Source organism: Maniola jurtina, chromosome 26 (genome assembly GCF_905333055.1).
Source record: "Maniola jurtina chromosome 26, ilManJurt1.1, whole genome shotgun sequence".
In the NCBI taxonomy this organism is placed as follows: Eukaryota; Metazoa; Arthropoda; class Insecta; order Lepidoptera; family Nymphalidae; genus Maniola; species Maniola jurtina.
In genome coordinates this window covers 6358920-6384898 of record NC_060054.1, presented here as the reverse complement: position 1 = coordinate 6384898, position 25979 = coordinate 6358920, and the positions used below count along the sequence as shown (strand labels likewise).

The following is a 25979-nucleotide window of genomic DNA, read 5'->3' as shown; positions in this document are numbered from 1 at the left end:
GAAGAAGACTGAGGACCGGGTGTGGTGGCGCTCTTTAGGGGAGGCCTATGTCCAACAGTGGTCGTCCAAAGGATGATGATGATGATGATAATGATGAAATAAACATCAAACGCTGCGCTTTCCAGTGCGGGATATAAGCTAACCCTGTACAAAATTTCGTCAGAATCGGTTTAACTGTTGGGCCGTGAAAAGATAGCAGACAGACAGACAGACACACTTTCGCATTTATAATATTAGTATGGATTTAATTTAATTAAAAATTGACGCCACATTAGTATTTACATTGCACTCATGCAAAGCCGGGGCGGGTCGCTAGTAAAATACATTCAGATACTTACATGAGCAACCTGATCGTAGTGTGTGGCCACCATGATGACGGGCGAGCCCGGGGCGCGCGCTTGTATCGACCTGAGCGGAACCAAAACATGTCTTGGTCAAACCAAACTCTTTAATTTCGATTAAGGCCAGTTTTATTTTTTTTAGAGTTCCGTACATCAAAAGGTATAACATACCTCTTCCAGAATAGAATGCCTCCATCTTAAACTGCCTTATTATTTACCTCCAAGTGAGATTGCAGTCAAGGGCTAACTTGTATCTGAATAAAAAAAAAACCGGCCAAGTTCGAGTCAGACTCGCGCACCGAGGGTTCCGTACTCGGGTATTTTTTCCGACATTTTGCACGATAAATCAAAAACTATTATGCATAAAAATAAATAAAATTCTGTTTTAGAATTGTAATGTATCCCTTTCATATGATACCCCACTTAGTATAGTTATCTTACTTTGAAAATTTAAACACATTTTAATATTTTTTTCTGTGATCCGAAAACCGTATGGTTACCATACGGTTTTCGGATTTATTCCTTTGCTTGTGCTATAAGACCTACCTACCTGCCAAATTTCATGATTCTAGGTCAACGGGAAGTACCCTATAGGTTTTCTTGACAGACACGATAGACGGACGGACGGACGGACGGACAGACAGACAGATAACCAAGTGATCCTATAAGGGTTCCGCTTTTCCTTTTGAGGTATAGAACCTCTATAACTTGAACGTACGTGAAAAAAAATTAAACGTACGCAAGCAACCCTATAGAAACAAAAAATGTTCACCTCAACCATTGCAAAGCCGCCGCGAGGCCCTTCCTGCCATCTGAGACCTTCCATACAACTAGATACAAAGATCGCTTGGAGAGGAAGTACTGGTGGGTTGAATAGTACCTGCAACATAATAATAATACCTAGAAGAGTAGAGAAGTTCTATTTGACGATGACCGTTCAGCCTTTAGTATACGGATAAAGGTGCCCATGCATTCGAACTGAACTGCAGCTGAACTGCGCGTCGCGTCAGTGGCCTGCACGATATTCTCTCCAGCCGCGCCGCGCGGTAGTGACGTACGCGCGTCGCGGCTGGAGAGAATATCGTGCGGGGCGCTCACGCGACGCGCAGTTCAGCTGCAGTTCAGTTCGAGTGCGTGGGCACCTTAAGCGTTACCGCATATGTGCGTAACGTAAACCGAGTGTAGTCCCGTTGTACCCGTTAGTCGTTGTGCCGTCACCGGGGACAGCGGGAATATTACTCCAGTACGTCCAGAAATAAATTAAAGTATCGACTATTCTCACAAATTAGTCGATACTTTAATTTATTTCTTAAACTGGACTCTTTCAAGTAAAGATTTTTATATAAACCTGTGAAGATGATACTGCCATTGTCGCAAATAAAATAACCATAAGCCTACGTTGTAGTATTAATTTACAAATTGCGAAAAACCAAATTAAATTTGAATTTCGCGGGCAGGCCGGTCTCATGACCCTAAGGTTCCAAAGTCATTGTATGAAAATTACATTTCTTTAGATATCGTTATTCGTAGTTTGCAACACATCTCCGCTCCGTTCCACTTTAGTGGACGGGTACCCTAAGAAAGGATACTCACTCCTGTTGTCCGCCGAAGTCCCATGTCCGGAAGGTGACCGGGCCGCGAGCGGAGCGTTGCGGCTCGTAGACCCACGCGCCGATGTCCACGCCCACTGTTGAAACTCCGCGGCGCGAGGACTTGTTGCCCATGCGTTTTGCCCAGTGCTAAGAGAAATAGACTTTGCTTATACCTAATTCTTTTTTTTTTTTGCTTTTTATCTCTGTTATTTAATCTAATATGCAGATGCACTGTTTCGTTGTCAGGTCGTGACACCAGGGCTCTGCCTGAAAATCAGCGCTGCAGTAGTCAAATACTGCAGCATCTTGCTGAGGCAGAGCCCTTTTAGCTCACAGACACAATAATAGTTTTAGTATTCTCTAGTTTTAAGTTTAATTAATATTTAAGTTTAAATGTATCTTAATTCTTATTCTTGTTTTTTTTTTTGTGATTGAGCTAAATAAACTTTTATTTATTTATTTATACTATTGCTATTCACCATCTTGATTTCTTGGCGGTGGTTTCCTTCAATATTTTCGTTTGCTTTCCTCAACCCTTTAAATCTTAGTTTTAGATATAAAGCAAGGTTTTGTTTAAAACTATTGATATTTAATCATATTGGTTTCTCGACCGTAGTTTCTTATACAAATCAAAAGAAGATGTTCCGAATTTGCCTAAATCTCATATGTACTTCTTTCAAAAATTGAGGAAAATCTTTATTTTCCGAAAATTATATGAATTATTAGTTCAAATGTATACTTTAGTGGTACAAAAATAGATTGTAAATCAATAATTTCATCGATTTTTAATATGGCGCCTTACTGATTTAAAGAGGTTAAGGTTTTATATTATTATTCAACCTCTCTAAGAAATCAAAGTCAAACGTCTTTAATCGAAAAAATTAAATCAAAATAAATATGATGGTTTGAGATTATATCCACTTGCTTGCCTGCTTTAGATCTTGAGGTGTTTTGGTTTTTCTTTTCTGTGAGCGAGAGAAAGAGAAAGAGAGAGCGAGAGGAGAGAGAGAAAGAAAGAGAGAGCCTTAGAACTTTTTGGGTTTTCTTACCTCAGTCGGCTTTCTTCGATGTTGTATGGCGGATTCTTGTCTTAAACACTCCAATAGACTAGTTTTGCCGATGCCCTAAAATTAATAGAAATAGGAATATTATGACATGAATTAACATTGTTAAGAACTTTTTAACCTGGTTTCTCCTTCACCATTCTTCTATCCGTAAGGCATCGTCACCTGTATGCAGTCGAACTTCGTCTACATTCGACGAACTTCAACGGAATTCGAATTCAAGCAATACTTCGCTAAACATAAGTACTCGTAGTTTACTTTTGTTACCATAGATGGCGCTATACAGAACTAAATTACGCTTAAAAGATTTTTCATTCGAAATTCAAAATACCTGCACGCCAACCACCATAAGCTTCATCCTAGTATACGGTTTCGCCTCCTGAAGGACGGAACGAAGGTAGCCAACCACGTCGACGCTGCGGCAGCGCCCACCACGCACTACCGAACGTAGGGGCTCTTGGAGGGAACACCCCACTGTGTTGAGGTTCCAGAGGCGTGTGAGGAGGCCCATTTGAGGAGGGAGGTCTGTTATGTCTACAATAAAAATTAAAATGATCAATTAAATTTTAATAACTCAGTTATACTAGATGGAGCTAGTAGTAAGTTAGTTCACGCTTATATATTTAGGTTTGGTAAGAAATCGGATGTCCCATGTGTGTGTGACCTCTCACTTGACCACGTAGTCTACAGTGCAACGTTCGACCGTTCACTTAAAAAGATTCGAAAGGTCACTCAACCCTTTTTTCCGTGGTTCATTGATCACTCATCTTATCGCTCAGGTTGAAAGGCCACTCTGTTGTCTTTGAGGTCGAAAAGTCTCTCATCCTTGTTCCCGTTAAGGATGATAAGTCACTCACCTCTGCTCCCACCGCGGTTGATAGATCATTCATCCTTGTAACTGCTCGGGGTGAAACGTCACTCACTCTTGTTTTCGCTGAGGTTAAGGATCACTCACCCTTGTTTTCGTCAACGTTGATAAGTCACTTATCCCTATTTCCGTCGCGATTGATGGATCTCTCATGCTTTTTACCGCTCAGGGTGAAAGATCACTCTTGTTCTCACTGAGGTTAGAGGTCACTCACCCTTGTTCTCGCTGAGGTTGTAGGTCACTCACCCTTGTTCTCACTGAAGTTAAAGGTCACTCACCCTTGTTCTCACCGAAGTTAAAGGTCACTCACCCTTGTTACCGCTGAGGTTGAGCACGGATAAGTTGGCCAGCAGATGCAGCGCCGGGGGAACTGCCTTCAGCAGGTTGCTGGACACGTCCAACATGGATAGCAAAGGGAACAGCAGACGCGCTTTCAGCGACCCTCGGCTGCTCTGTAACAAAGGATATGACCATTGCAGATACATTTAATAATTTAATAATATAATTTATTTGACAGCTTGTAAAATACAGGATGTAACCTGAACTAGCTAAGAATTAGCGTTTTTATTATACATGGTGCATCTGTTCGTCTTACCCACTCATCATCATTGTCATCAGCAGGAATCTCGCTAGCTGGTACGAGACCATCGTCGTCCGTAGTGAGTTGTATTCGCGTCAGCATGTTGTTGGCTAGAATCTGAAACAAAAAGAGCCAGTTCACTCTCTATTTCAGTCTGTTTTTAGGGTTCCGTATGCAAAGGCTAAAAATGAAGACCTATTAATGTCACTCTGCTGTCTGTCTGTCCATCTGTCGTGTCTGTCAAGAAAACCTATAGGGTACTTCCCGTTGATCAAGAATCATGATATTTGGTCGTGAATTTGTGGTCACATCACGAAAAAATATTGAAATGTACTACCGAACACTTGTATGTAGAACACTGCAAGTTAATGTTACCTATTTAAAAATTATTTTTTTCATGAATACATTTTAAATTTTTTGGTTAGGTTATTGCCATAACCATATTTGGTTTTTAAAGTGCTTAAGGGTTTTCGGATTTTTTCCTTTACTTGTGCTAAAAAAACGGGCCGAATTGAGAATCATCTCCTTTTTGGAAGTCGGTTCAAAATCAATAAATAGCAAGTTGCATAGAGAGAGAAGGAGAGAGAGATAGAGAAACAGCAATGATAGAAAGAGACTCACCAAAGTGCGTAGTCCTTCCAATCGCAAATGTCGCCTAGCAGGACAGGCCGCGCTCAACAACTGAGAACGTACGGAACCCGTGGATCGCGGCCGAGACCGCGAGCATTTGCTCGGACAATAACAGGCTAGGGGATCCCCTTCCGACGATCCGAAGTTTTCTACCTGTGGAGACAAAAATTGATTTTTTACCCGACTGCAAAAAAATTCAAAAAAATAAATAAAAACCGACTTCAATAACCACAAACACTAAAATTCAATTTATTACTAAATATATTATGTACTAGAGGATGCTCGCGACTTCGTCCGCGTGGATTTCGGTTTTTATAGATCCCGTGGGAAATGTTTGATTTTCGGGGATAAAAAGTTGCCTATGTCAATTACCTGGACGCAAGCTAGCTCATACAAATCGATGGGTCTTTAGGAATCCCGTGGGAACTCTTTGATTTTCCGGAATAAACGGGAAGGCACTACGGAACCCAAAAAGATAGTAAAAAGTGTAACAAACCTGCGGCAAGCTGGGCCAGCAGGTGATCTCGTTGTGACTCAGATCCAGCTGCCGGAGACTGGTGGGGTATGACGTCACGAACGACATCGACCTGCGGGGAACAAACATTTTTTTTTTTAATTTTTTTTTTTTAATTTAGGAAAACATACAGCTTAATATATTACATGAGTTCATAGTCTATTTTAGGCAAATACACTAACGGCCGTATTCACAATCATTACTATGAGGTCTCACAGTTCGCTCGAACGATAGTGTAGGTTCCACCAATCAGATCATTGTAAATTGACGTAATACAGTCATCTGATTGGTGGAAACTATACTGTGCGTTCGAGCGCACTATGAGACCTCACAGTAACGTGTGTGGATACGGGTGTGAGCCAGTTAAGTTTTCATACAAAGGACTCCCTATCTAATTTACTACAATTCCCGATCGGACAAATTTTATTATTTTGGCTCGCATATACCAACATATTAATTGAAATATATTATTTGTATTTTGCATGTTCTATCATTTTTAGGGTTCTGTACCTCAAAAGGAAAAACGGAACCCTAATAGGATCACTTTGTTGTCTGTGTGTATGTGAGTGAGAAAATAGTTATTACTAACCGATGCCCGCGACTTCGAACGCGTGAATTTAGGTTTAACGAAATCCCAGGGGATTTCTCTTTGATTTTCCGGGATAAAAAGTAGCCTATGTGCCATTCCAGGATATTATCTATATCCATTTCAAATTTCAGCCAAATTCTTCTAGTAGTTTTTGCGTGAACGAGTTACAAACATACACACATACACACACACTAACAGACACAAACTTTCGCCTTTATAATATTAGTGTGATCATACATATAGCGCATAACTGAGGAGGCTCCTACGATAGTGGAGTGATAGTTGTTACGAATTAACAAATCACTGAGCTCTCGCGTCACCGCTCCACTACCGCAGGAACCCACTTAGTTATGACTTATGGTTACGCCAGTACCTCAGGTTGTTATACGCCATGTTGAGCCGGGTGAGTGCGGGCGCGCGGCAGGCGAGCGGCGCGGGCACGCACGAGAACTGGTTGTGTGCCAGGTTAAGCGACGCCAGGCAGCTGCCGCCGCTGGATGGGTTGCCCGCCGCGCCCACTGGCGAGGGTGCGCGGGCGCCGCGCCAAGCGTGCGCGCGACGCGCTTCCGACCAACTGACAAATAGATGTAAATCGTACTTTAAAAAAAAAAAACTTTGACTTCAATATAGTGATTGTCAAACGCGTTGTGAACGCCTGTGGGTGTATGTGTGTGTGCGTGTATGTGTGAGTGTGCGTGCGTGTGTATGTGTGCGTGCGCGCGCGTGTGTTTGTATGTGTGCAAACACGTGTGTGTGTGTGTGTGTGTGTGTGTGTGTGTGTGTGTGTGTGTGTGTGTGTGTGTGTGTGTGTGTGTGTGTGTGTGTGTGTATTTTAATGTATACTCACACAGCGTTGCCGGCTCGGTTGCCAAGGGTGGGGACATCATCACCATCATCCGGTGATGACTCGCTCACTTCGATTGACGGACTGCGAGACGATGATTTCTGTATATCACAAACGTATAAGGTTTTCATAATAATATAATCTAACTATCCATACTAATATTATAAATGTGAAAGTATGTCTGTATGTCTGTCTTTTCACGGCCTAACACATCAACTCTGATGAAGTTTGGTATGGAGTTAGCTTACATCCCGGGGACGGACGTAGGCTACTTTTTATCCCGAAAAATCAAAGAGTCCCCACAGGATTCTTATAGGTCCAACCGCTTAACCGATTTATATGAAATTTGGTACAGCTTACGCCCCGGAAATTGACTTCGGCAACTATTGATCCCGGAAAAGCAGAGTTCCCACAGAATTATTAAAAAGTCTAAATTCACACAGACGGAGTCGCGGGCGTCGTCTAGTATGTATTCTGTGCTATTGTACGGCTGGATAATACTCACGGATTGGTCGAACGTGAACGGGGGTGAAGAGATGGAGGGAGAGCCGTGCGGCGACGACTCCGAGGGTGACGACGCCAGCTGACTCTCCGATATACCCTGGAAAACAATCAATCATTTTACGTCAACTGCTGGACAAAGGTATTCCCAGGAGTGCGCCACCAGTCACCACCCACAGCCTTCCGCCTTTCTCATCCACCCACTTCCCAATACTTTTAAGTGTCGGGAATAGCAGAGCGACCTATGTGTAAAGACATAGCTGTTGATAACAAAGATGAAACTCCAGGCAGGCAAAGCTCATACATATTTCATCATCATCATCATATACACATCGCCGGTCCACTACCGAGCACGTGTCTCCTCTGCTGAAAGAGGTTTCCACACACGTTTCACACAAACGCCACACATGATCCACACAGGCTTCACACACGCGCTACACAGGTGCTAAACTCTTTGATTTACCGGGATAAAAAGTAGCCTATGTGCTAATCCAAGATATTATCTATCTCCTTTTCAAATTTCAGCCAAATCAGCTCAGTAGTTTTTGCGTGAAAGAGTAACAAACATACACACACACACATACACACAAACTTTCGCCTTTATAATATTAGTGTGATCATCATAAACACATCGCCGGCCCACTACCGAGCACGTATCTCCTCTGCTGAAAGAGGTTTCCACACACGTTTCACACAAACGCCACACATGATCTACACAGACTCCACACTTCTACACCCGCACCAGCCTCACACACGTTTGACATACGTTCCACACACGCACAACACTCAATCTACACACACTCCACACACATACACTCACAACACACGCGCCACACGCGTAGAGCGTGAGTCGAACGTCGCAGACTGCCGTTCCAAGGGCATAGCCCCTATTACCCCTAGAGTAAATACACTCTTAGGCTGAGATCTATAGATCGTACTTTGACTTTGCTTAGACTTAAGTTTTAATTAAAACGAGACAGATTTATGCCAGTGATATAGCTCTGTCTCGTTTTAACAGTGTCTTAAGTCTAAGTTAAGTCAAAGTGCGCTCTATAAATATCAGCCCTAGATCCAACCCTTATATCTTGGAACTTGTATGTTTGCCACATCTGAGGCAGCAGTGCTCGTAACTTATTGTTGGACACCTCTAGAATCTAGACCACTCAGCGTAGGCAGGCCACAAACTTCAAACACGCGCTACAAGGACCACAAACGCTTCACATACGCACTATGGGCACACTACACACGCGCCACATGCATGCCACACACGCGCAACACAGTTCGCCGTTTTGGGGCCATGGCCTCTATTAGCTTTAGAGTAAACACACCTTTAGGTCCAATCCTCATATCTTGCAACTTGCATGTATAAAAAATTTGAAAGCGCGATTCAGGCTCCAGAGTAAGTGACTAGGTGGCACCATCTAGTATCGGTATGTGGAACTACTGACCTCGTCCCCAGTGGGCAAGTCCCTCAAATGATTCAGCGCGGCGTTGAGGTCCCTCAGAGCGGGCGCTTGCCACATCTGAGGCGGCAGTGCTCGTAGCTTATTGTTGGATACGTCTAGACTGGTTAGCGTGGGCAGGGAGAACAGTTCTGGAGGCAGTTCTTCCAGACGATTATCCTGTGAAAAAGACTTATTTAAAAACCCTGTCCTGTCGGTTCTGTACCATCGTCCAAAACATAACACTTTTATGTTCCACGCTGCAAGTTAATGACAGACGGCGCCATCTATGATGTGATTCAGTAAACTAATTAATTGTTCTTATATAAATGAATATTTTTTGTGATATAACCACAAATTCATGGTTTTCGGATTTTTCCCTTTACTTACTAAAAGAAGTGCTAAAAGACATTGCTACCTGCCAAATATCATGATTCTAGGTCAACGGGAAATACCCTATAGGGGTTGATTCCCTTGACGGGTCTTGACAGACACGACAGACAGACAGACTGACAGACAACGAAGCGAACCTATAATGGTTCCTTTCTTCCTCTGGAGATATGGAGCCCTAAAAATTAACAGCCACACAGACACACGCACGCACACACGCACGCACCTGTAGGTAAAGTTCCTGTAGGACGGGCGCAGTGTAGACCTCAGTATTCCTCTTAACGTGTTTCTTGTTCTTGCTCCTTCTGTTCTCTGCTTCTTCTTCGAAAGGGTCATCCGCTGTCGGTAGACGTTCTAGCTTGTTTTGAGCTGCGTTCAGATATCTGTTATAGATACAATAGATTATTATCACACTATCACACTAATCACACTAATATTATAAAGGCGAAAGTTTGTGTGTATGTGTGTGTGTTTGTTACTCTTTCACGCAATAACTACTGAATGGAGTTGGCTGAAAAATATCCTGAATTAGCACAAAGGCTACTTTTTATCCCGGAAAATCAAAGAGTTCCTACGGGATTTTAAAAAACCGAAATCCTCGCGGGCGAACTCGCGGGCATCTTCTAGTTTCAAATAAAGTTTTTTTGAATCGTCGAATGAATCAACCACAGGTTTGGATGTCCGCATTTTCCAGAAGAACCAGCAGGAACATTAGCATGTCGGTGACGACAGTTATCACTTCAAAAACAGCTGGGTCATATTACAAGTCAATGCCAAGTGTCAACCCGATCACGATTCTCATTCGAACTTAAATTGCAGCATACAATTAAATTTGAACTTTGTTTTCTCAATGGTTAGGATTAATTTTCCATAACCAAACATAAACTACCTTAACATAACGATCTTGAGGTTTTTACTCATCCCAAAATCGGCCTCTCTCTCTCTTTCTCAACACTCTCACTCTCACCTCAAACTCAGCAAAGAGAACAGCTCCCTCGGCAAGACCCGCAGCTCGTTGTTGGCAAGCTCGAGCCGCGTCAGCGCCAGCAGCACGCTGGACGCCGCGCTCACCCGCGGGTTGACGCGCAGCGCCGCGCCTCGCAGCCAACTCACTCTAGTGAAACAAAGAAACACTGCAACTCATTCTGCCGAGACAAGAAAACAGCGAACTCAGCATGTTCAAGAATTTTACAACCTTGTTTCTCCTTCACCATAAGGTCGCCGGCTTATCGGTGTTTGATCCTACATAGTATAAAACAAAGTCGCATCCCGCTGTACAAACACTGTTTGTGCATAGGGACAAACAGCGCAGAGATCTTTAAAACCACGCAATAGATTTCGATAACGGGTGGTGCGTTGCAACGCCATACTTCTTGCCGGAGTGGTTATCAGCGGTGCGGGCACCGTGCGGGTGCGCACCGTGTGGCCTTAGTCTAACCGCGAGGTTGGTGGGGCCATGACGGTTGTCCACTCACTTTATCTGAGTAAGTTGACAGCGCAGCTCGCGCCAGTTCACCATGACGGCAGTGGACGGACAGCGCGCGCTGTACGTCAGCGCTGGGTCAGCGTCCCGCGCGCTCAGCACAGCCGCTGACACCACGGACTTATTGATCTTGTAGTCCGGATCGGGGTATGCCTGAAACGTCATCATTTATTGATGCAAACCGAACTCTATACACTCATACGATTTTTAGTTACGAAAATTCATAACAGATGGCACTTTACACTATTATATCGCACTATCGAGTGATACGCGGTGTAAGGATACGATTATCGCTGTTTCTAGTATAGTAGAGTTCTAAGAGATCTGACCTTAGTAGCGAGTAGAGCGGCTAAAAGGTCTGCTAAGCTATGCTCGGCACACTCTCACTGTACCAACTGCTAGCAATATCTCTACGACTTGAACGTTTCTACACTATGCCAACCAAGCTCTGGCATGTCTGACAACTTCATATGGGTTTTAGTTACGAAAAGTGATAAATAATAGATGGCACTGCACACTGTTGCATCGTGATCTTAAGTGATCCAGACTATAAAGATACGATTATCCAAGTACGAAGGTCTAATATTCGGGTCTGACCTTAGTGGCTAGTAGGGCAGCAACGAGGTCTGCTAGGCCATGTTTGGCGCACTCCCGCAGCGCGCGGCCGCCAGGGTCACTCGCGCCGGCCGCTAGCAACATCTCTACGACTTGAACGTTTTTGGCGCGAGCTGCGATCGCGAGGGCCGTCCATGGGCCTTCACCTGTGACAATTAATGTTATAGATATAGATTCTTCCAGCTGTACTCACGTGGTTAGTCGATGTAAGCCCGACTAGTTTCAAAACCATTCGGGGTCCTTTTTCATAGGGTACAGCCGGGAGCACCTATATTTATAATGAAAATTACTAACACTAAAATCAGTCTAAATCCTAAAATGTTATCACACTAATATCATAAAGGCGAAAGTTTGTGTGTGTGTGTATGTTTGTTACTCCTTCACGCAAAAATTACTAGACGGATTTGGCTGAAATTTGGAATGGAGATAGATAATATTCTGGATTAACACATAGGCTTCTTTTTATCCCGGAAAATCAAAGAATTCCCACGGGATTTCGAAAAACCTAAATCCACGCGGGCGAAGTCACGGGCATCGGCTAGTGTATCATACTCACGGTCGTCACTATAGCCGGCACGAGCTGGAGACGGCGACGCGGACGCGCGACTGCGCGACACAGATGCGCTGCGCGAGCGACGCCGCACCTCGCGGCTGCTCTCTGACCCAGCCGCCTCCTGTAAACGATTAGAAACTTCACAACCCTATTCTACCTCAGAACAGCGAATCTTTCCATCTATCCACCTACCCATCCATCAAACCATCTATCCACCCATCCATCAATCTATCTATCTATTAATGAATAAAAAGTGAAAAAAAAAAAAAACAAAATTAAAATCGATTCATTCGTTTAGGCGCTACGAGGTCACAGACAGATACACAGATACACACGTCAAACTTATAACACCCTTCTTTTTTGGTAGGGGGTTAAAAATACCTGTGGCGGCGCGGCGGAGGCGTCGGCGCGCGCGCCCGCATCCAGTAGGCGCTTGAGCACGCGCACGTGGTTGAGGCGCGCGGCGCACGCCACGCAGCTGTCGGCGCCGCGCGCCGCCTCCACGCGTACTGCGCGTACCCTCTGTATGGTTGGCTCTGGTACGCTCTGTGAAGTGTTCATAGATATGGATTTGCTATTTTAGGCGAACGCACACTTAACCGAGCCGAACGCGTCGAACGAGTCGAACGAAACGAATTTAAGGGTGAGATCTATAGAGCGCGCTCTGCCTTTGCTTAGACTTAAGACAGAGTTAAAACGAGACAGAGCTATATCTCTCACATAAATCTGTCTCGTTTTAACTCAATCTTAAGTCAGAGCAAAGTCAAAGTGCGCTTTATAGATTTCAGCCTTAGAATTCGAAAGCACATTTCTGCGCGTCGAAGATTCAGACGATTCAACACGGGGAAGTGTGCGAGGTTTCATGATACTTCATATACAAAATTCTAAAATACGTTTCGTTTTTGTTTTTTTGGTAATTAGTAACCATTTTTTTTTTAAAGAATATAAGCCATTTTTAATCATGACTAACATTCCCCTTTCCCCTCCAACTAAGCGTTAAGCTTGTGCTAGGAGTGGGTACGACAATAATGCAACGGGTGGGGTTTGAACCGCCGACCTTTCGGATTTCAGTCCGCTCCTATAACCGTTGAGCTATTGAGGCTTTTTAATCATTGTTCGAGCAATGTATCGATGGGGCTGCGTATATCCGTAACACTCCTGAGACTTACAGGTTTGGCCCCAGTCAGCTTGCTAACTATGGCGTGGATGCCGAGGGATATGCCAGCCCTCTGTGGACTGACGGCTTGCGGCGCGGCGGGCTGCTCGTCCCCTTCCGGCTGTACACAACAAATCTGATTAACAGCTGTGAGGTGCTATGGGACAGCAGCAGAACATTAGCTCTCTTATTTACAGTGGACCCCCGGTAATCCGGCCCCTGTCTAATCCGGCACCCCCTGTAATCCGACAAGTCTATTTTATTATTGAACTAGCTGATGCCCACGACTTCGTTCGCGTGAATGTAGGTTTTTTTACAAATCCCGTGGGAACACTTAAGTTTTCCGGGATAAAAAGTAGCCTGTGTACTAATCCAGGGTATAATCTACCTCCATTCTTAATTTCAGCCCAATCCGTTCAGTAGTTTTTGAGTGAAGGAGTAACAAACATACACACACATACATATACACACAAACTTTCCCTTTTATAATATGTGATATGATATGTGTGTGATGTGATTTACTTTTGACATACATAGTGAAGTACCTATGATTTGTATTTCAGCGTAGGTATGTATAACATATAGAATCTTATCGTTGGATCTTTAATTTGTCGGATTACAAGGTACTCTTTTGTAAAAAACGCCGGACTATAAGGGTTTTTACGCAGTACTCTATAATCCGACAAACTCGATAGTCCGACACTGCCCTGCAAAACGTTTGTCGGATTACCGGGGGTCCACTGTATTTCATTTATTTAAAGGTTGCCTGGTAGAGATTGCTCTAAGCAATAAGGCCACCTTTGCACACAATTGTTTTTTCTGTTTTCTTCTTTCTGTGTTGTGTTTTTGTGTGCAATAAAGACTTCTATCTATCTATCTGTTTATTTTTATTTTCCATGTACCAAAATTGTAGTTACAAAGTTATAATAAATTAAGTTACATTGGAAATGCTTATCTCTAAACAGAGATTTCTTCCAGCTTCTCATTCAAGGTTGGCCATAAGATTTTTTTTTTACATACAAGTTAGCCCATGTTTGCAATCTCACCTGGTGGTTAGTGATGATGCAGTCTTAAGATGGAAGCGGGCTAACCTGGAAGGGGTTTCACAGTTTCTATTAAGCCCTTTGGTTTCTACACGGCATCGTACCGAAACGCATGACTTTGTCAATAGGGTGGTAGGTAACTGCCACGGCCGAAGCCTCCTGCCATACCAGACTAGAGATTTAGAAATTATAACATTTCTAAATCCGGAATCGAACTCGGGATTTCCCACTATTTCGACTACAGGGCTAAGCCAAAAAGTGAGCAAAACTACTTGAAAACAACATTCATTTTGAGTAAAATCACTCATTTTAAGCTGCAGCACTTAATCTAAGTTACAACACGCATTCTAAGTTACAACACTCAATCTAATTTACAACACCCATTCTTAGTCACAAGACTCCAATTTAATTTACAACACCCATCCTAAGTCACAACACTCAATCTAAGTTACAAAACTGATTTAAAGTTATCACACTCACCTGATAAACCGGCACAGTGCGTGACAGCAGTGCGTCCACGACCGCGACGTTCCCGAGTGTGCACGCCACGTACAGGGCGGTCTGACCGCTGGCGTCGCGCGCGTTCACGTCAAACAATATTGCCACTTGTCGGATGTATTGCCATAAGCCACACATATTTAAAGTCACAGCACACATTTTTATTTACCACACTCCTTTTTCAGTTACTAGACTCATTTTAGCTACAACACTCAATCTAAGTCACAACACTCACTCTAAGTCACAACACTCAATCTAATTTACAACACCCATTCTAAGTCACAACACTCCAATTTAATTTACAACACCCATCCTAAGTCACAACACTCAATCTAAGTTACAAAACTGATTTAAGTTATCACACTCACCTGATACACCGGCACAGTGTGTGACAGCAGCGCGCCCACGACCGCGACGTTCCCGAGAGTGCACGCCACGTATAGGGCGGTCTGACCGCTGGCGTCGCGCGCGTTCACGTCAAACAATATTGCCACTTGTCGGATGTATTGCCATAAGCCACACATATTTAAAGTCACAGCACACATTTTTATTTACCACACTCCTTTTTCAGTTACTAGACTCATTTTAGCTACAACACTCAATCTAAGTCACAACACTCACTCTAAGTCACAACACTCAATCTAATTTACAACACCCATTCTAAGTCACAACACTCCAATTTAATTTACAACACCCATCCTAAATCACAACACTCAATCTAAGTTACAAAACTGATTTAAAGTTATCACACTCACCTGATACACCGGCACAGTGTGTGACAGCAGCGCGCCCACGACCGCGACGTTCCCGAGAGTGCACGCCACGTACAGGGCGGTCTGACCGCTGGCGTCGCGCGCGTTCACGTCAAACAATATTGCCACTTGTCGGATGTATTGCCATAAGCCACACATATTTAAAGTCACAGCACACATTTTTATTTACCACACTCCTTTTTCAGTTACTAGACTCATTTTAGCTACAACACTCAATCTAAGTCACAACACTCACTCTAAGTCACAACACTCAATCTAATTTACAACACCCATTCTAAGTCACAACACTCCAATTTAATTTACAACACCCATCCTAAATCACAACACTCAATCTAAGTTACAAAACTGATTTAAAGTTATCACACTCACCTGATAAACCGGCACAGTGCGTGACAGCAGTGCGTCCACGACCGCGACGTTCCCGAGTGTGCACGCCACGTACAGGGCGGTCTGACCGCTGGCGTCGCGCGCGTTCACGTCAAACAATATTGCCACTTGTCGGATGTATTGCCATAAGCCACACATATTTAAAGTCACAGCACACATTTTTATTTACCACACTCCTTTTTCAGTTACTAGACTCATTTTAGCTACAACACTCAATCTAAGTCACAACACTCATTCTAAGTCACGACACTAAATCTAATTTACAACACCCATTCTAAGTCACAACACTCCAATTTAATTTACAACACCCATCCTAAGTCACAACACTCAATCTAAGTTACAAAACTGATTTAAGTTATCACACTCACCTGATACACCGGCACAGTGTGTGACAGCAGCGCGCCCACGACCGCGACGTTCCCGAGAGTGCACGCCACGTACAGGGCGGTCTGACCGCTGGCGTCGCGCGCGTTCACGTCAAACAATATTGCCACTTGTCGGATGTATTGCCATAAGCCACACATTTAAAGTCACAGCACACATTTTTATTTACCACACTCCTTTTTCAGTTACTAGACTCATTTTAGCTACAACACTCAATCTAAGTCACAACACTCATTCTAAGTCACGACACTAAATCTAATTTACAACACCCATTCTAAGTCACAACACTCCAATTTAATTTACAACACCCATCCTAAGTCACAACACTCAATCTAAGTTACAAAACTGATTTAAGTTATCACACTCACCTGATACACCGGCACAGTGTGTGACAGCAGCGCGTCCACGACCGCGACGTTCCCGAGTGTGCACGCCACGTACAGGGCGGTCTGACCGCTGGCGTCGCGCGCGTTCACGTCAAACAATATTGCCACTTGTCGGATGTATTGCCATAAGCCACACATTTAAAGTCACAGCACACATTTTTATTTACCACACTCCTTTTTCAGTTACTAGACTCATTTTAGCTACAACACTCAATCTAAGTCACAACACTCATTCTAAGTCACGACACTAAATCTAATTTACAACACCCATTCTAAGTCACAACACTCCAATTTAATTTACAACACCCATCCTAAGTCACAACACTCAATCTAAGTTACAAAACTGATTTAAGTTATCACACTCACCTGATACACCGGCACAGTGTGTGACAGCAGCGCGTCCACGACCGCGACGTTCCCGAGTGTGCACGCCACGTACAGGGCGGTCTGACCGCTGGCGTCGCGCGCGTTCACGTCAAACAATATTGCCACTTGTCGGATGTATTGCCATAAGCCACACATATTTAAAGTCACAGCACACATTTTTATTTACCACACTCCTTTTTCAGTTACTAGACTCATTTTAGCTACAACACTCAATCTAAGTCACAACACTCACTCTAAGTCACAACACTCAATCTAATTTACAACACCCATTCTAAGTCACAACACTCCAATTTAATTTACAACACCCATCCTAAGTCACAACACTCAATCTCAGTTACAAAACTGATTTAAGTTATCACACTCACCTGATACACCGGCACAGTGTGTGACAGCAGCGCGCCCACGACCGCGACGTTCCCGAGAGTGCACGCCACGTACAGGGCGGTCTGACCGCTGGCGTCGCGCGCGTTCACGTCAAACAATATTGCCACTTGTCGGATGTATTGCCATAAGCCACACATATTTAAAGTCACAGCACACATTTTTATTTACCACACTCCTTTTTCAGTTACTAGACTCATTTTAGCTACAACACTCAATCTAAGTCACAACACTCACTCTAAGTCACAACACTCAATCTAATTTACAACACCCATTCTAAGTCACAACACTCCAATTTAATTTACAACACCCATCCTAAGTCACAACACTCAATCTAAGTTACAAAACTGATTTAAAGTTATCACACTCACCTGATAAACCGGCACAGTGCGTGACAGCAGTGCGTCCACGACCGCGACGTTCCCGAGTGTGCACGCCACGTACAGGGCGGTCTGACCGCTGGCGTCGCGCGCGTTCACGTCAAACAATATTGCCACTTGTCGGATGTATTGCCATAAGCCACACATATTTAAAGTCACAGCACACATTTTTATTTACCACACTCCTTTTTCAGTTACTAGACTCATTTTAGCTACAACACTCAATCTAAGTCACAACACTCATTCTAAGTCACGACACTAAATCTAATTTACAACACCCATTCTAAGTCACAACACTCCAATTTAATTTACAACACCCATCCTAAGTCACAACACTCAATCTAAGTTACAAAACTGATTTAAGTTATCACACTCACCTGATACACCGGCACAGTGTGTGACAGCAGCGCGTCCACGACCGCGACGTTCCCGAGTGTGCACGCCACGTACAGGGCGGTCTGACCGCTGGCGTCGCGCGCGTTCACGACAAACAATACTGCCACTTGTCGGATGTATTGCCATAAGCCACACATATTTAAAGTCACAGCACACATTTTTATTTACCACACTCCTTTTTCAGTTACTAGACTCATTTTAGCTACAACACTCAATCTAAGTCACAACACTCATTCTAAGTCACGACACTAAATCTAATTTACAACACCCATTCTAAGTCACAACACTCCAATTTAATTTACAACACCCATCCTAAGTCACAACACTCAATCTAAGTTACAAAACTGATTTAAGTTATCACACTCACCTGATACACCGGCACAGTGTGTGACAGCAGCGCGTCCACGACCGCGACGTTCCCGAGCGTGCACGCCACGTACAGGGCGGTCTGACCGCTGGCGTCGCGCGCGTTCACGTCGAACGCGAAACGGTATTGCCATTTGCCGGACGCGTCTCTGACATTAAACAAATTGCACCATTAAATCTCGTGCCACTGTTATTTTTGGTTCCATATTAAAAAAAAATACTAGAGGATGCACGCGGCTTTGCCCGCGTGGATTTCGGTTTTTTTAAATCCCACAGGAACTCTTTGATTTTCCGGGATAAAAAGTAGCCTATGTACCCTGGGATATATCCCGTCTGTACCTTTCATTAATGCTGGTTTATCATTAAATCAGGTGTGATTGCAGCCAAGGGCTTGTCTGTTTTTACCCGACTACGGCAAAGCCGAAAGGAAGGGTTATGATTTTAGTAGTCTATGTATGTATTGACAGCAAAAAGAAAATATTCTAATTTGGTAGACAAATAAAATCACTGGGAATTCCATCAATCAAGGATAAGAAATACGCTGTCGACAACGCACGACCACGGCCTTTGTGTTGAATCTCAATCAAGACGATGATAGCACTAAGCAGTAAGCACAATCTTGTTTCTTTCTTTTTAGTTTATTTTACTTGTACCAGTCGGGTTCAAGTTGTCTTATTTTTTCCGTAGTCGGGTTATAGTTTTTTCAACTTTTTTTTATTTCTTTTTAAAAAAGGACATTTTGAGATGAGACAAAAAAAGAAAGGCCACACTAGCCAAAGAATAAGTTGTTAACTTACGTGTAGACACTGAGCAAATGCTCAGGGTATGGGTAGTCTAAGAGCAGGGTAACCAACGCCGGGTGGCCGCCGATACACGCCGCGTGCAGTGGCAGCCATTTCTCCACCGTCTCTTGCTGTAATCACACTCATATTGTAAAGGAGAAAGTTTGTTTGTGTGTATGTGTGTTTGTGGTTGTGGGTGTGTAGGTGTGTGTATGTGTGTGATCATGACTAATACTCCCCTTTCTCCTTAATTAAGCGTAAATCTTGTGCCAGGAGTGGGTACGATAATAATGCAACGGGTGGGGTTTGAACCACCGACCTTTCAGAATTCAGTCCACTCCTCAACCGTTGAGCTATCGAGGCTTGTTGTCGCTTCCACTTAATTGGTCACCTTAACACTAACCTGCACAGCTTCAGGGAAGTGCGTCAATAGCAGCTGTGCGATGTCCGCATGGCCGTGGTAGCAGGCGATGTACAGCGGGCCGTAGCGGGTGACGGGGTGCGCTCGTCCGTCCGCGCCCGCCGCCACCAGTGCTGCGGCCGCCGCCTTCGCGCCCAACTCTGACGCGCTGAAACATTGACACGAGTTGTTTTGGGTTCCGTACCTCAAAAGGAAAAAACCGGCCAAGTGCGAGTCAGACTCGCGCACTGAGGGTTCCGTACTCGGGTATTTTTTCCAACATTTTTCCAACAGCACCCAGGCTCTGCAGGCGCGCGGTGAGCCCACTCGCGTCCCCTCTCACCACCAGCTCCCGCAGCTGCGCGTGCTGGGATATACGCTCCCGCTCCTCCCTGCAAGTCGTTTGACGTCGGCAGTCCGCCAGTGGGGTCTGCCAGCACTGCAGTTTCCGCAGCTACAAACACTCACACATAGAGCAGCGTGTTGGCGCCGCCCGGAGTGAGGTTGGCCGCGATGCCGGCGGCCGCGCCCAGGCTCTGCAGGCGCGCGGTGAGCCCACTCGCGTCCCCTCTCACCACCAGCTCCCGCAGCAGCGCGTGCTGGGATATACGCTCCCGCTCCTCCCTGCAAGTCGTTTGACGTCGGCAGTCCGCCAGTGGGGTCTGCCAGCACTGCAGTTTCCGCAGCTACAAACACTCACACATAGAGCAGCGTGTTGGCGCCGCCCGGGGTGAGGTTGGCCGCGATGCCGGCGGCCGCGCCCAGGCTCTGCAGGCGCGCGGTGAGCCCACTCGCGTCCCCTCTCACCACCAGCTCCCGCAGCTGCGCGTGCTGGGATATACGCTCCCGCTCCTCCCTGCAAGTCGTTTGACGTCGGCAGTCCGCCAGTGGGGTCTGCCAGCACTGCAGTTTCCGCAGCTACAAACACTCACACATAGAGCAGCGTGTTGGCGCCGCCCGGAGTGAGGTTGGCCGCGATGCCGGCGGCCGCGCCCAGGCTCTGCAGGCGCGCGGTGAGCCCACTCGCGTCCCCTCTCACCACCAGCTCCCGCAGCTGCGCGTGCTGGGATATACGCTCCCGCTCCTCCCTGCAAGTCGTTTGACGTCGGCAGTCCGCCAGTGGGGTCTGCCAGCACTGCAGTTTCCGCAGCTACAAACACTCACACATAGAGCAGCGTGTTGGCGCCGCCCGGAGTGAGGTTGGCCGCGATGCCGGCGGCCGCGCCCAGGCTCTGCAGGCGCGCGGTGAGCCCACTCGCGTCCCCTCTCACCACCAGCTCCCGCAGCTGCGCGTGCTGGGATATACGCTCCCGCTCCTCCCTGCAAGTCGTTTGACGTCGGCAGTCCGCCAGTGGGGTCTGCCAGCACTGCAGTTTCCGCAGCTACAAACACTGACACATAGAGCAGCGTGTTGGCGCCGCCCGGAGTGAGGTTGGCCGCGATGCCGGCGGCCGCGCCCAGGCTCTGCAGGCGCGCGGTGAGCCCACTCGCGTCCCCTCTCACCACCAGCTCCCTCAGCTGCGCGTGCTGGGATATACGCTCCCGCTCCAAGGCATCTGGTGTAAAAACATTTCATTCACAATCTGGCTATCTTTCCAACCCCCAATTAAATAAAATTGAGATATTGTGGCTGATTATGTTGTACACAATCTTTAAACTAAATATACAGTGGACCCCCGGTAATCCGACAAACGTTTTGCAGAGCCACTGCTCTGCAAAACGTCGAACTATCGGATTTGTCGGATTATAGAGCACTGCCTAAGTCCCTCTACAGTGCGGTATTTTTAACCCCCGACCCAAAAAGAGGGGTGTTATAAGTTTGACGTGTGTATCTGTGTATCTGTGTGTCTGTGTATCTGTGTATCTGTGTATCTGTCTGTGGCATCGTAGCGCCTAAACGAATGAACCGATTTTAATTTAGTTTTTTTTGTTTGAAAGGTGGCTTGATCGAGAGTGTTCTTAGCTATAATCCAAAAAAATTGGTCCAGCCGTTTAAGAGTTATCAGCTCTTTTCTAGTTTTCTTGTAAAAAAGAAGGTTACATAACCGTTAGGTTCATAATATTATGTCAATTGACAAATGTCAAGCTGTCAAGATGGACGTTGCCTCGATACATAATTATTTATTTGAAAATGATGTTTTGGAAAACTATGATACTTTGGATCGTAGGCGCGGAATAGTCCAAGAAAATCGGTTCAGCCGTTTGAAAGTTATCAGGTCTTTTCGGTCTTTTCTAGTTACTGTAACTTCACTTGTCGGGGGTGTTATAAATTTTTAATTTACACTTGTTATTTTTATTTACAAAAGAGTGCCTTGTAATTCAACAAATTACAAATCTAATGATAAGATTCTATTTAGCAAATTCAATAATAATAACTGATTGACATGTCGGATTACAAGGGATGCCGGATTAGACAGGAGCCGGATACCGGGGTCCAATGTATTAAAAAATCGACCACCTGGACTCTAGAGTACCCACCTACTTTCCAAGGATCCTTTACATCATCTATGAAGTACTGGGCAGCGTCATAAGCATCTTCAGTGTCAAGTGGCGACGCCATTGTCTCAACCTCTGCTTCGTGATTGGCTGCAGGGCTCTGGCGTCGTAGCATCGTCCGCTTCCACCAATTAGATTGCAATATTTTGTGACGTAATCGCTTCTTATTGGCTGATTTAATAATTGTGCAGTTTTGTTTGGCAAATATTTCTGTTTAAGAGATTTTTAATAATCGCACCTTGCAAATAAACTTTTTGTACCAATTGATCATTTGGTTTGGTTGGTATAGTTAAGTTGGTATAGCATCTAGTGGTAAGTGATGATGCAGTCTAAGATTGAAGCGGGCTAACCTGTCGGAGTATAGCAGTTTTTACTAAGCCCTTTGATTTCTACACGGCATCGAACCGAAACACTGAAACGCTTGGCGGTACGGCTTTGCCGGTAGAGTGGTAACTAGCCACGGTCGAATCCTCCCACCAGACCGCCCAGAAATTATTAAATTCCTAACTCCTGCCGGGAATCGAACCCGGGACCTCCGACTAATAAGACCACAGCGCTTACTACTGCGCCTGGGAGATCGTTATCTGTTGATAATAATCATGATGATGATGGCCAGCAGTGGACTGGACGGGTATCAGTTAAACCGACAAAGATGACGGCTTCCGAACATTCTCGTATATGCAAATAGGTATAATTCAATCCATGAGAGAATGGTTTTTGCACATTCTAACTATTTATTATGCAGATACACAACAACATGTATAATAAAACCGTCCTACGGATATATTAAAGGCCTGGACGAATCCAAAGCGAAGAGGCAACGACGCGCGTCGTGAACAGCACAGAACTAACGCTTTCACTTCAAACTTAGAACAGAAGTACTTAAACCCAAGTAGAAAAGGAGTATGGATTTAGCTGCCATACACCTTCCAGGTTAGCCCGCTTCCATCTTAGACTGCATCATCACTTACCACCAGGTGAGATTGCAGTCAAGGGCTAACTGAAGAAAAAAACTTGAGAACTTCAAGATCAAATAAAAAATGAGGAGATCCTTAAAAAGAACCAAGCAGGCATAGCTCAACAGGTTGCAAAGCGAAAAGTATAAATGCGAAAGTGTGTCTGTCTGTCTGCTACCTTTTCACAGCCCAACAGTTGAACCGATTCTGACGAAATTTGGTACAGGGTTAGCTTATATCCCGGGGACGGACAAAAGTTACATTTTATCCCGGAAAATATTGGAGTTCCCACGGGATTCCCAAAAACCCATCCGCTTAGCCGATTTGTATGAAATTTGGTACCGAGGTTGCTTGCGTACCTGTAATTGACATAGGCAACTTTTTATCCCGGATCAACAGTTCTTACGGGATCTTTAAAAACCTAAATCCACGGGTACGAAGTCGCGGGCATTCTCTAATAAGTCGGCAAAAATCGTCCCATCTGAGCTTCCGTAGCGTGCTCTGCGTAAGTAGTTAAAGTTACATGACAACAATGAATAGTATAATAGCTCCTCTCTATCTCCCCGTGCGAAGCCAGGGTGGGTTGTTAGTCACACTAATATTATAAAGGCGAAAGTTTGTATGTGTGTGTGTGTGTGTATGTTTGTTACTCCTTCACGCAAAAACTACTGGACGGATTTGGCTGAAATTTGGAATGGAGGTAGATAATATCCTGGATTAGCACATAGGCAACTTTTTATCCCAGAAAATCAAAGAGTTCCCACGGGATTTCAAAAAACCTAAATCCACGCGGGCGAAGTCGCGGACATCGGCTAGTGGAAACATAAAGCTGAATTCAGTCAGTTCAGAAAGTCAGCTCCGTAGTCGGGACTAGCAGGGCTACCAGGAACGGGGTGCCTTCGAGGGATCCAGCCCGCTGGACCGATGACCTGAACAAGGTGGCGGGGAGCGGGTGGATGAGGAAAGCGGAGGACCGTGTTTGGTGGCGCGCTCGTAAAAAGGCCTATGTCCAGCAGCGGACGCATACAGACTGATGGAATGGAATGGAGTGAAGCATTTCACCCGTCGCGATGTGTTTGCCCAAGCCTCAAGCCGTTATAAGTTATGCATAAAAATTACATAACGCTATTTATAGCTGGAATACAGCTGCCCGTAGGTAAAAATATGGTAAACAAGTTAAAAAAAAACAGCCATTATACTGTTCTCTTAATATTGTCAGGTCTTAATGAAGTTTATATTTTACTAGCTGAAACCCGCGCTTCATCCGCGTGGATTTTGTCTAGTGGGAGGCTTCGGCCGTGGCTAGTTACCACCCTACCGGCAAAGCCTTGTCGCCAAGCAATTTAGCGTTCCGGTACGATGCAGTGTAGAAACCAAAGGGGTATGTATAGGTTTAATGAAAACTGCAATACCCCTTCCAAGTAAGCCCGCTTCCATCTTAGACTGCATCATCACTTACCACCAGGTGAGATTGAAGTCAAGGGCTAACTTGTGTCTGATTAAAAACATTTACTTTTTGACCAACTTCTGTGGTCTATATTTTTCCATACAATGAAATGATCCTTACATGAGAGCGAGTCGATCGGCATTAAAAAAATTGTCAATTTCATTGATTTTTATGGACAACTCACGCTTGGCCAAAAAATTGCCTATGCCAAAATTGTTTTAAAAAAAAAGAGCTGAAGTTCTCTTAGACAACTTCCCCATAGGTACCTCCTATGCTTTTGGATTTCTCCATACTGTCCCAGTTAAAAAAAAACCGGCCAAGTGCGAGTCAGACTCGCGCACTGAGGGTTCCGTACTCGGGTATTTTTCCAACAATTTGCACGATAAATCAAAAACATAAAAATAAATAAAAACCCCCGCTTATTTATGTAACATACGTTAGGTCCATTTTTATCGTATAAAATATAGCCTATGTCACCCGGACCTTTACAACGAATCAATTAACACCTCATTTATAAAAACGGCCAAGTAGTTTAGGCACTATGGTGAAACACACAGAATCTGGATACAAACATACATACAAACATACATAGACTGCTAAAATCTTATGTCTTCCTTTTGGCTTTGCCGTAGTCGGGTAAAAACTAGCTGTTTTTCTCTATCATTAATATATTATTCAAATTCAAATTCAAAATATTTTAATTCAATTAAACTTTTACAAGTGCTTTTGAATCGTCAAAATAATCTACCACTGGTTCGGAATGCCGTTCCTACCGAGAAAAACCAGCAAGAAACTCGGCGGTTGCTCATCATTATTTATTTATTTATTAGGAGACCAGAAAATTATAATATCAATACATTCTTAAATCTATACATACACACACACACGTTATTAGATACATAACTTATTAATTAGTAGTCACAACTTGTGCCAAAAGAAATTAAAAATAATAATTATTATTAAACAATAAAAAGTTTACAATGAACAAAAATGTCTTAAAATAAAATAAAAATACTAATTACTCATAATTAATAAAGAAAAAGAAAATAGGTATAAGTAGGTAATATGAAATATGAATCAATTTATGAACTTAACAATCCTATTACTTGTTTTTTGAATTATTATATTCATCAAACGTTCGCCCAACTTAAATAGAATCAAGCTGCCTCTAGACTTTGTGGTATAGGTCAGTGATGTCATAGTGGTGAGTTACTCCGTACTCGGCAACAGTTACGCCGGCCACCCACAGTAATCGTATTAGTACGTAACGCTGGGCAACTCGTTGCGTAGGGGTGGTGTTGCGATATGCGTACAATTTTCAGAGTTCCGTAGTAAAATACGGATGCCCATATCCA

The 25979-nt window shown here is 44.3% G+C and overlaps 2 protein-coding genes across 2 annotated transcripts in view; both read right to left on the bottom strand.

The window, feature by feature from the left end:
• LOC123878311 (zinc finger protein 345-like) overlaps positions 1 to 25979 on the bottom strand; it is a 349298-nt gene that overhangs the window by 303051 nt on the left and 20268 nt on the right. The gene's annotated exons all lie outside the window — the stretch shown is intronic.
• LOC123878301 (leucine-rich repeat serine/threonine-protein kinase 1) overlaps positions 1 to 25979 on the bottom strand; it is a 73578-nt gene that overhangs the window by 41674 nt on the left and 5925 nt on the right. The window contains exons 4-27 of the mRNA XM_045925446.1: positions 21122 to 21281; positions 19729 to 19894; positions 19341 to 19456; positions 18545 to 18692; positions 13176 to 13283; positions 12388 to 12552; positions 12010 to 12127; positions 11436 to 11599; positions 10831 to 10991; positions 10323 to 10469; positions 9582 to 9738; positions 8972 to 9145; positions 7528 to 7623; positions 7026 to 7123; positions 6552 to 6752; positions 5572 to 5662; positions 5067 to 5228; positions 4461 to 4562; positions 4176 to 4317; positions 3329 to 3531; positions 2983 to 3057; positions 1935 to 2080; positions 1114 to 1221; positions 339 to 408 (exon numbers count right to left, since the gene is read on the bottom strand). Coding sequence (XP_045781402.1) covers positions 339 to 408; positions 1114 to 1221; positions 1935 to 2080; positions 2983 to 3057; positions 3329 to 3531; positions 4176 to 4317; positions 4461 to 4562; positions 5067 to 5228; positions 5572 to 5662; positions 6552 to 6752; positions 7026 to 7123; positions 7528 to 7623; positions 8972 to 9145; positions 9582 to 9738; positions 10323 to 10469; positions 10831 to 10991; positions 11436 to 11599; positions 12010 to 12127; positions 12388 to 12552; positions 13176 to 13283; positions 18545 to 18692; positions 19341 to 19456; positions 19729 to 19894; positions 21122 to 21281 — 3278 coding nt within the window. The remainder of the gene's footprint in view (positions 1 to 338; positions 409 to 1113; positions 1222 to 1934; positions 2081 to 2982; positions 3058 to 3328; positions 3532 to 4175; positions 4318 to 4460; positions 4563 to 5066; positions 5229 to 5571; positions 5663 to 6551; positions 6753 to 7025; positions 7124 to 7527; positions 7624 to 8971; positions 9146 to 9581; positions 9739 to 10322; positions 10470 to 10830; positions 10992 to 11435; positions 11600 to 12009; positions 12128 to 12387; positions 12553 to 13175; positions 13284 to 18544; positions 18693 to 19340; positions 19457 to 19728; positions 19895 to 21121; positions 21282 to 25979) is intronic.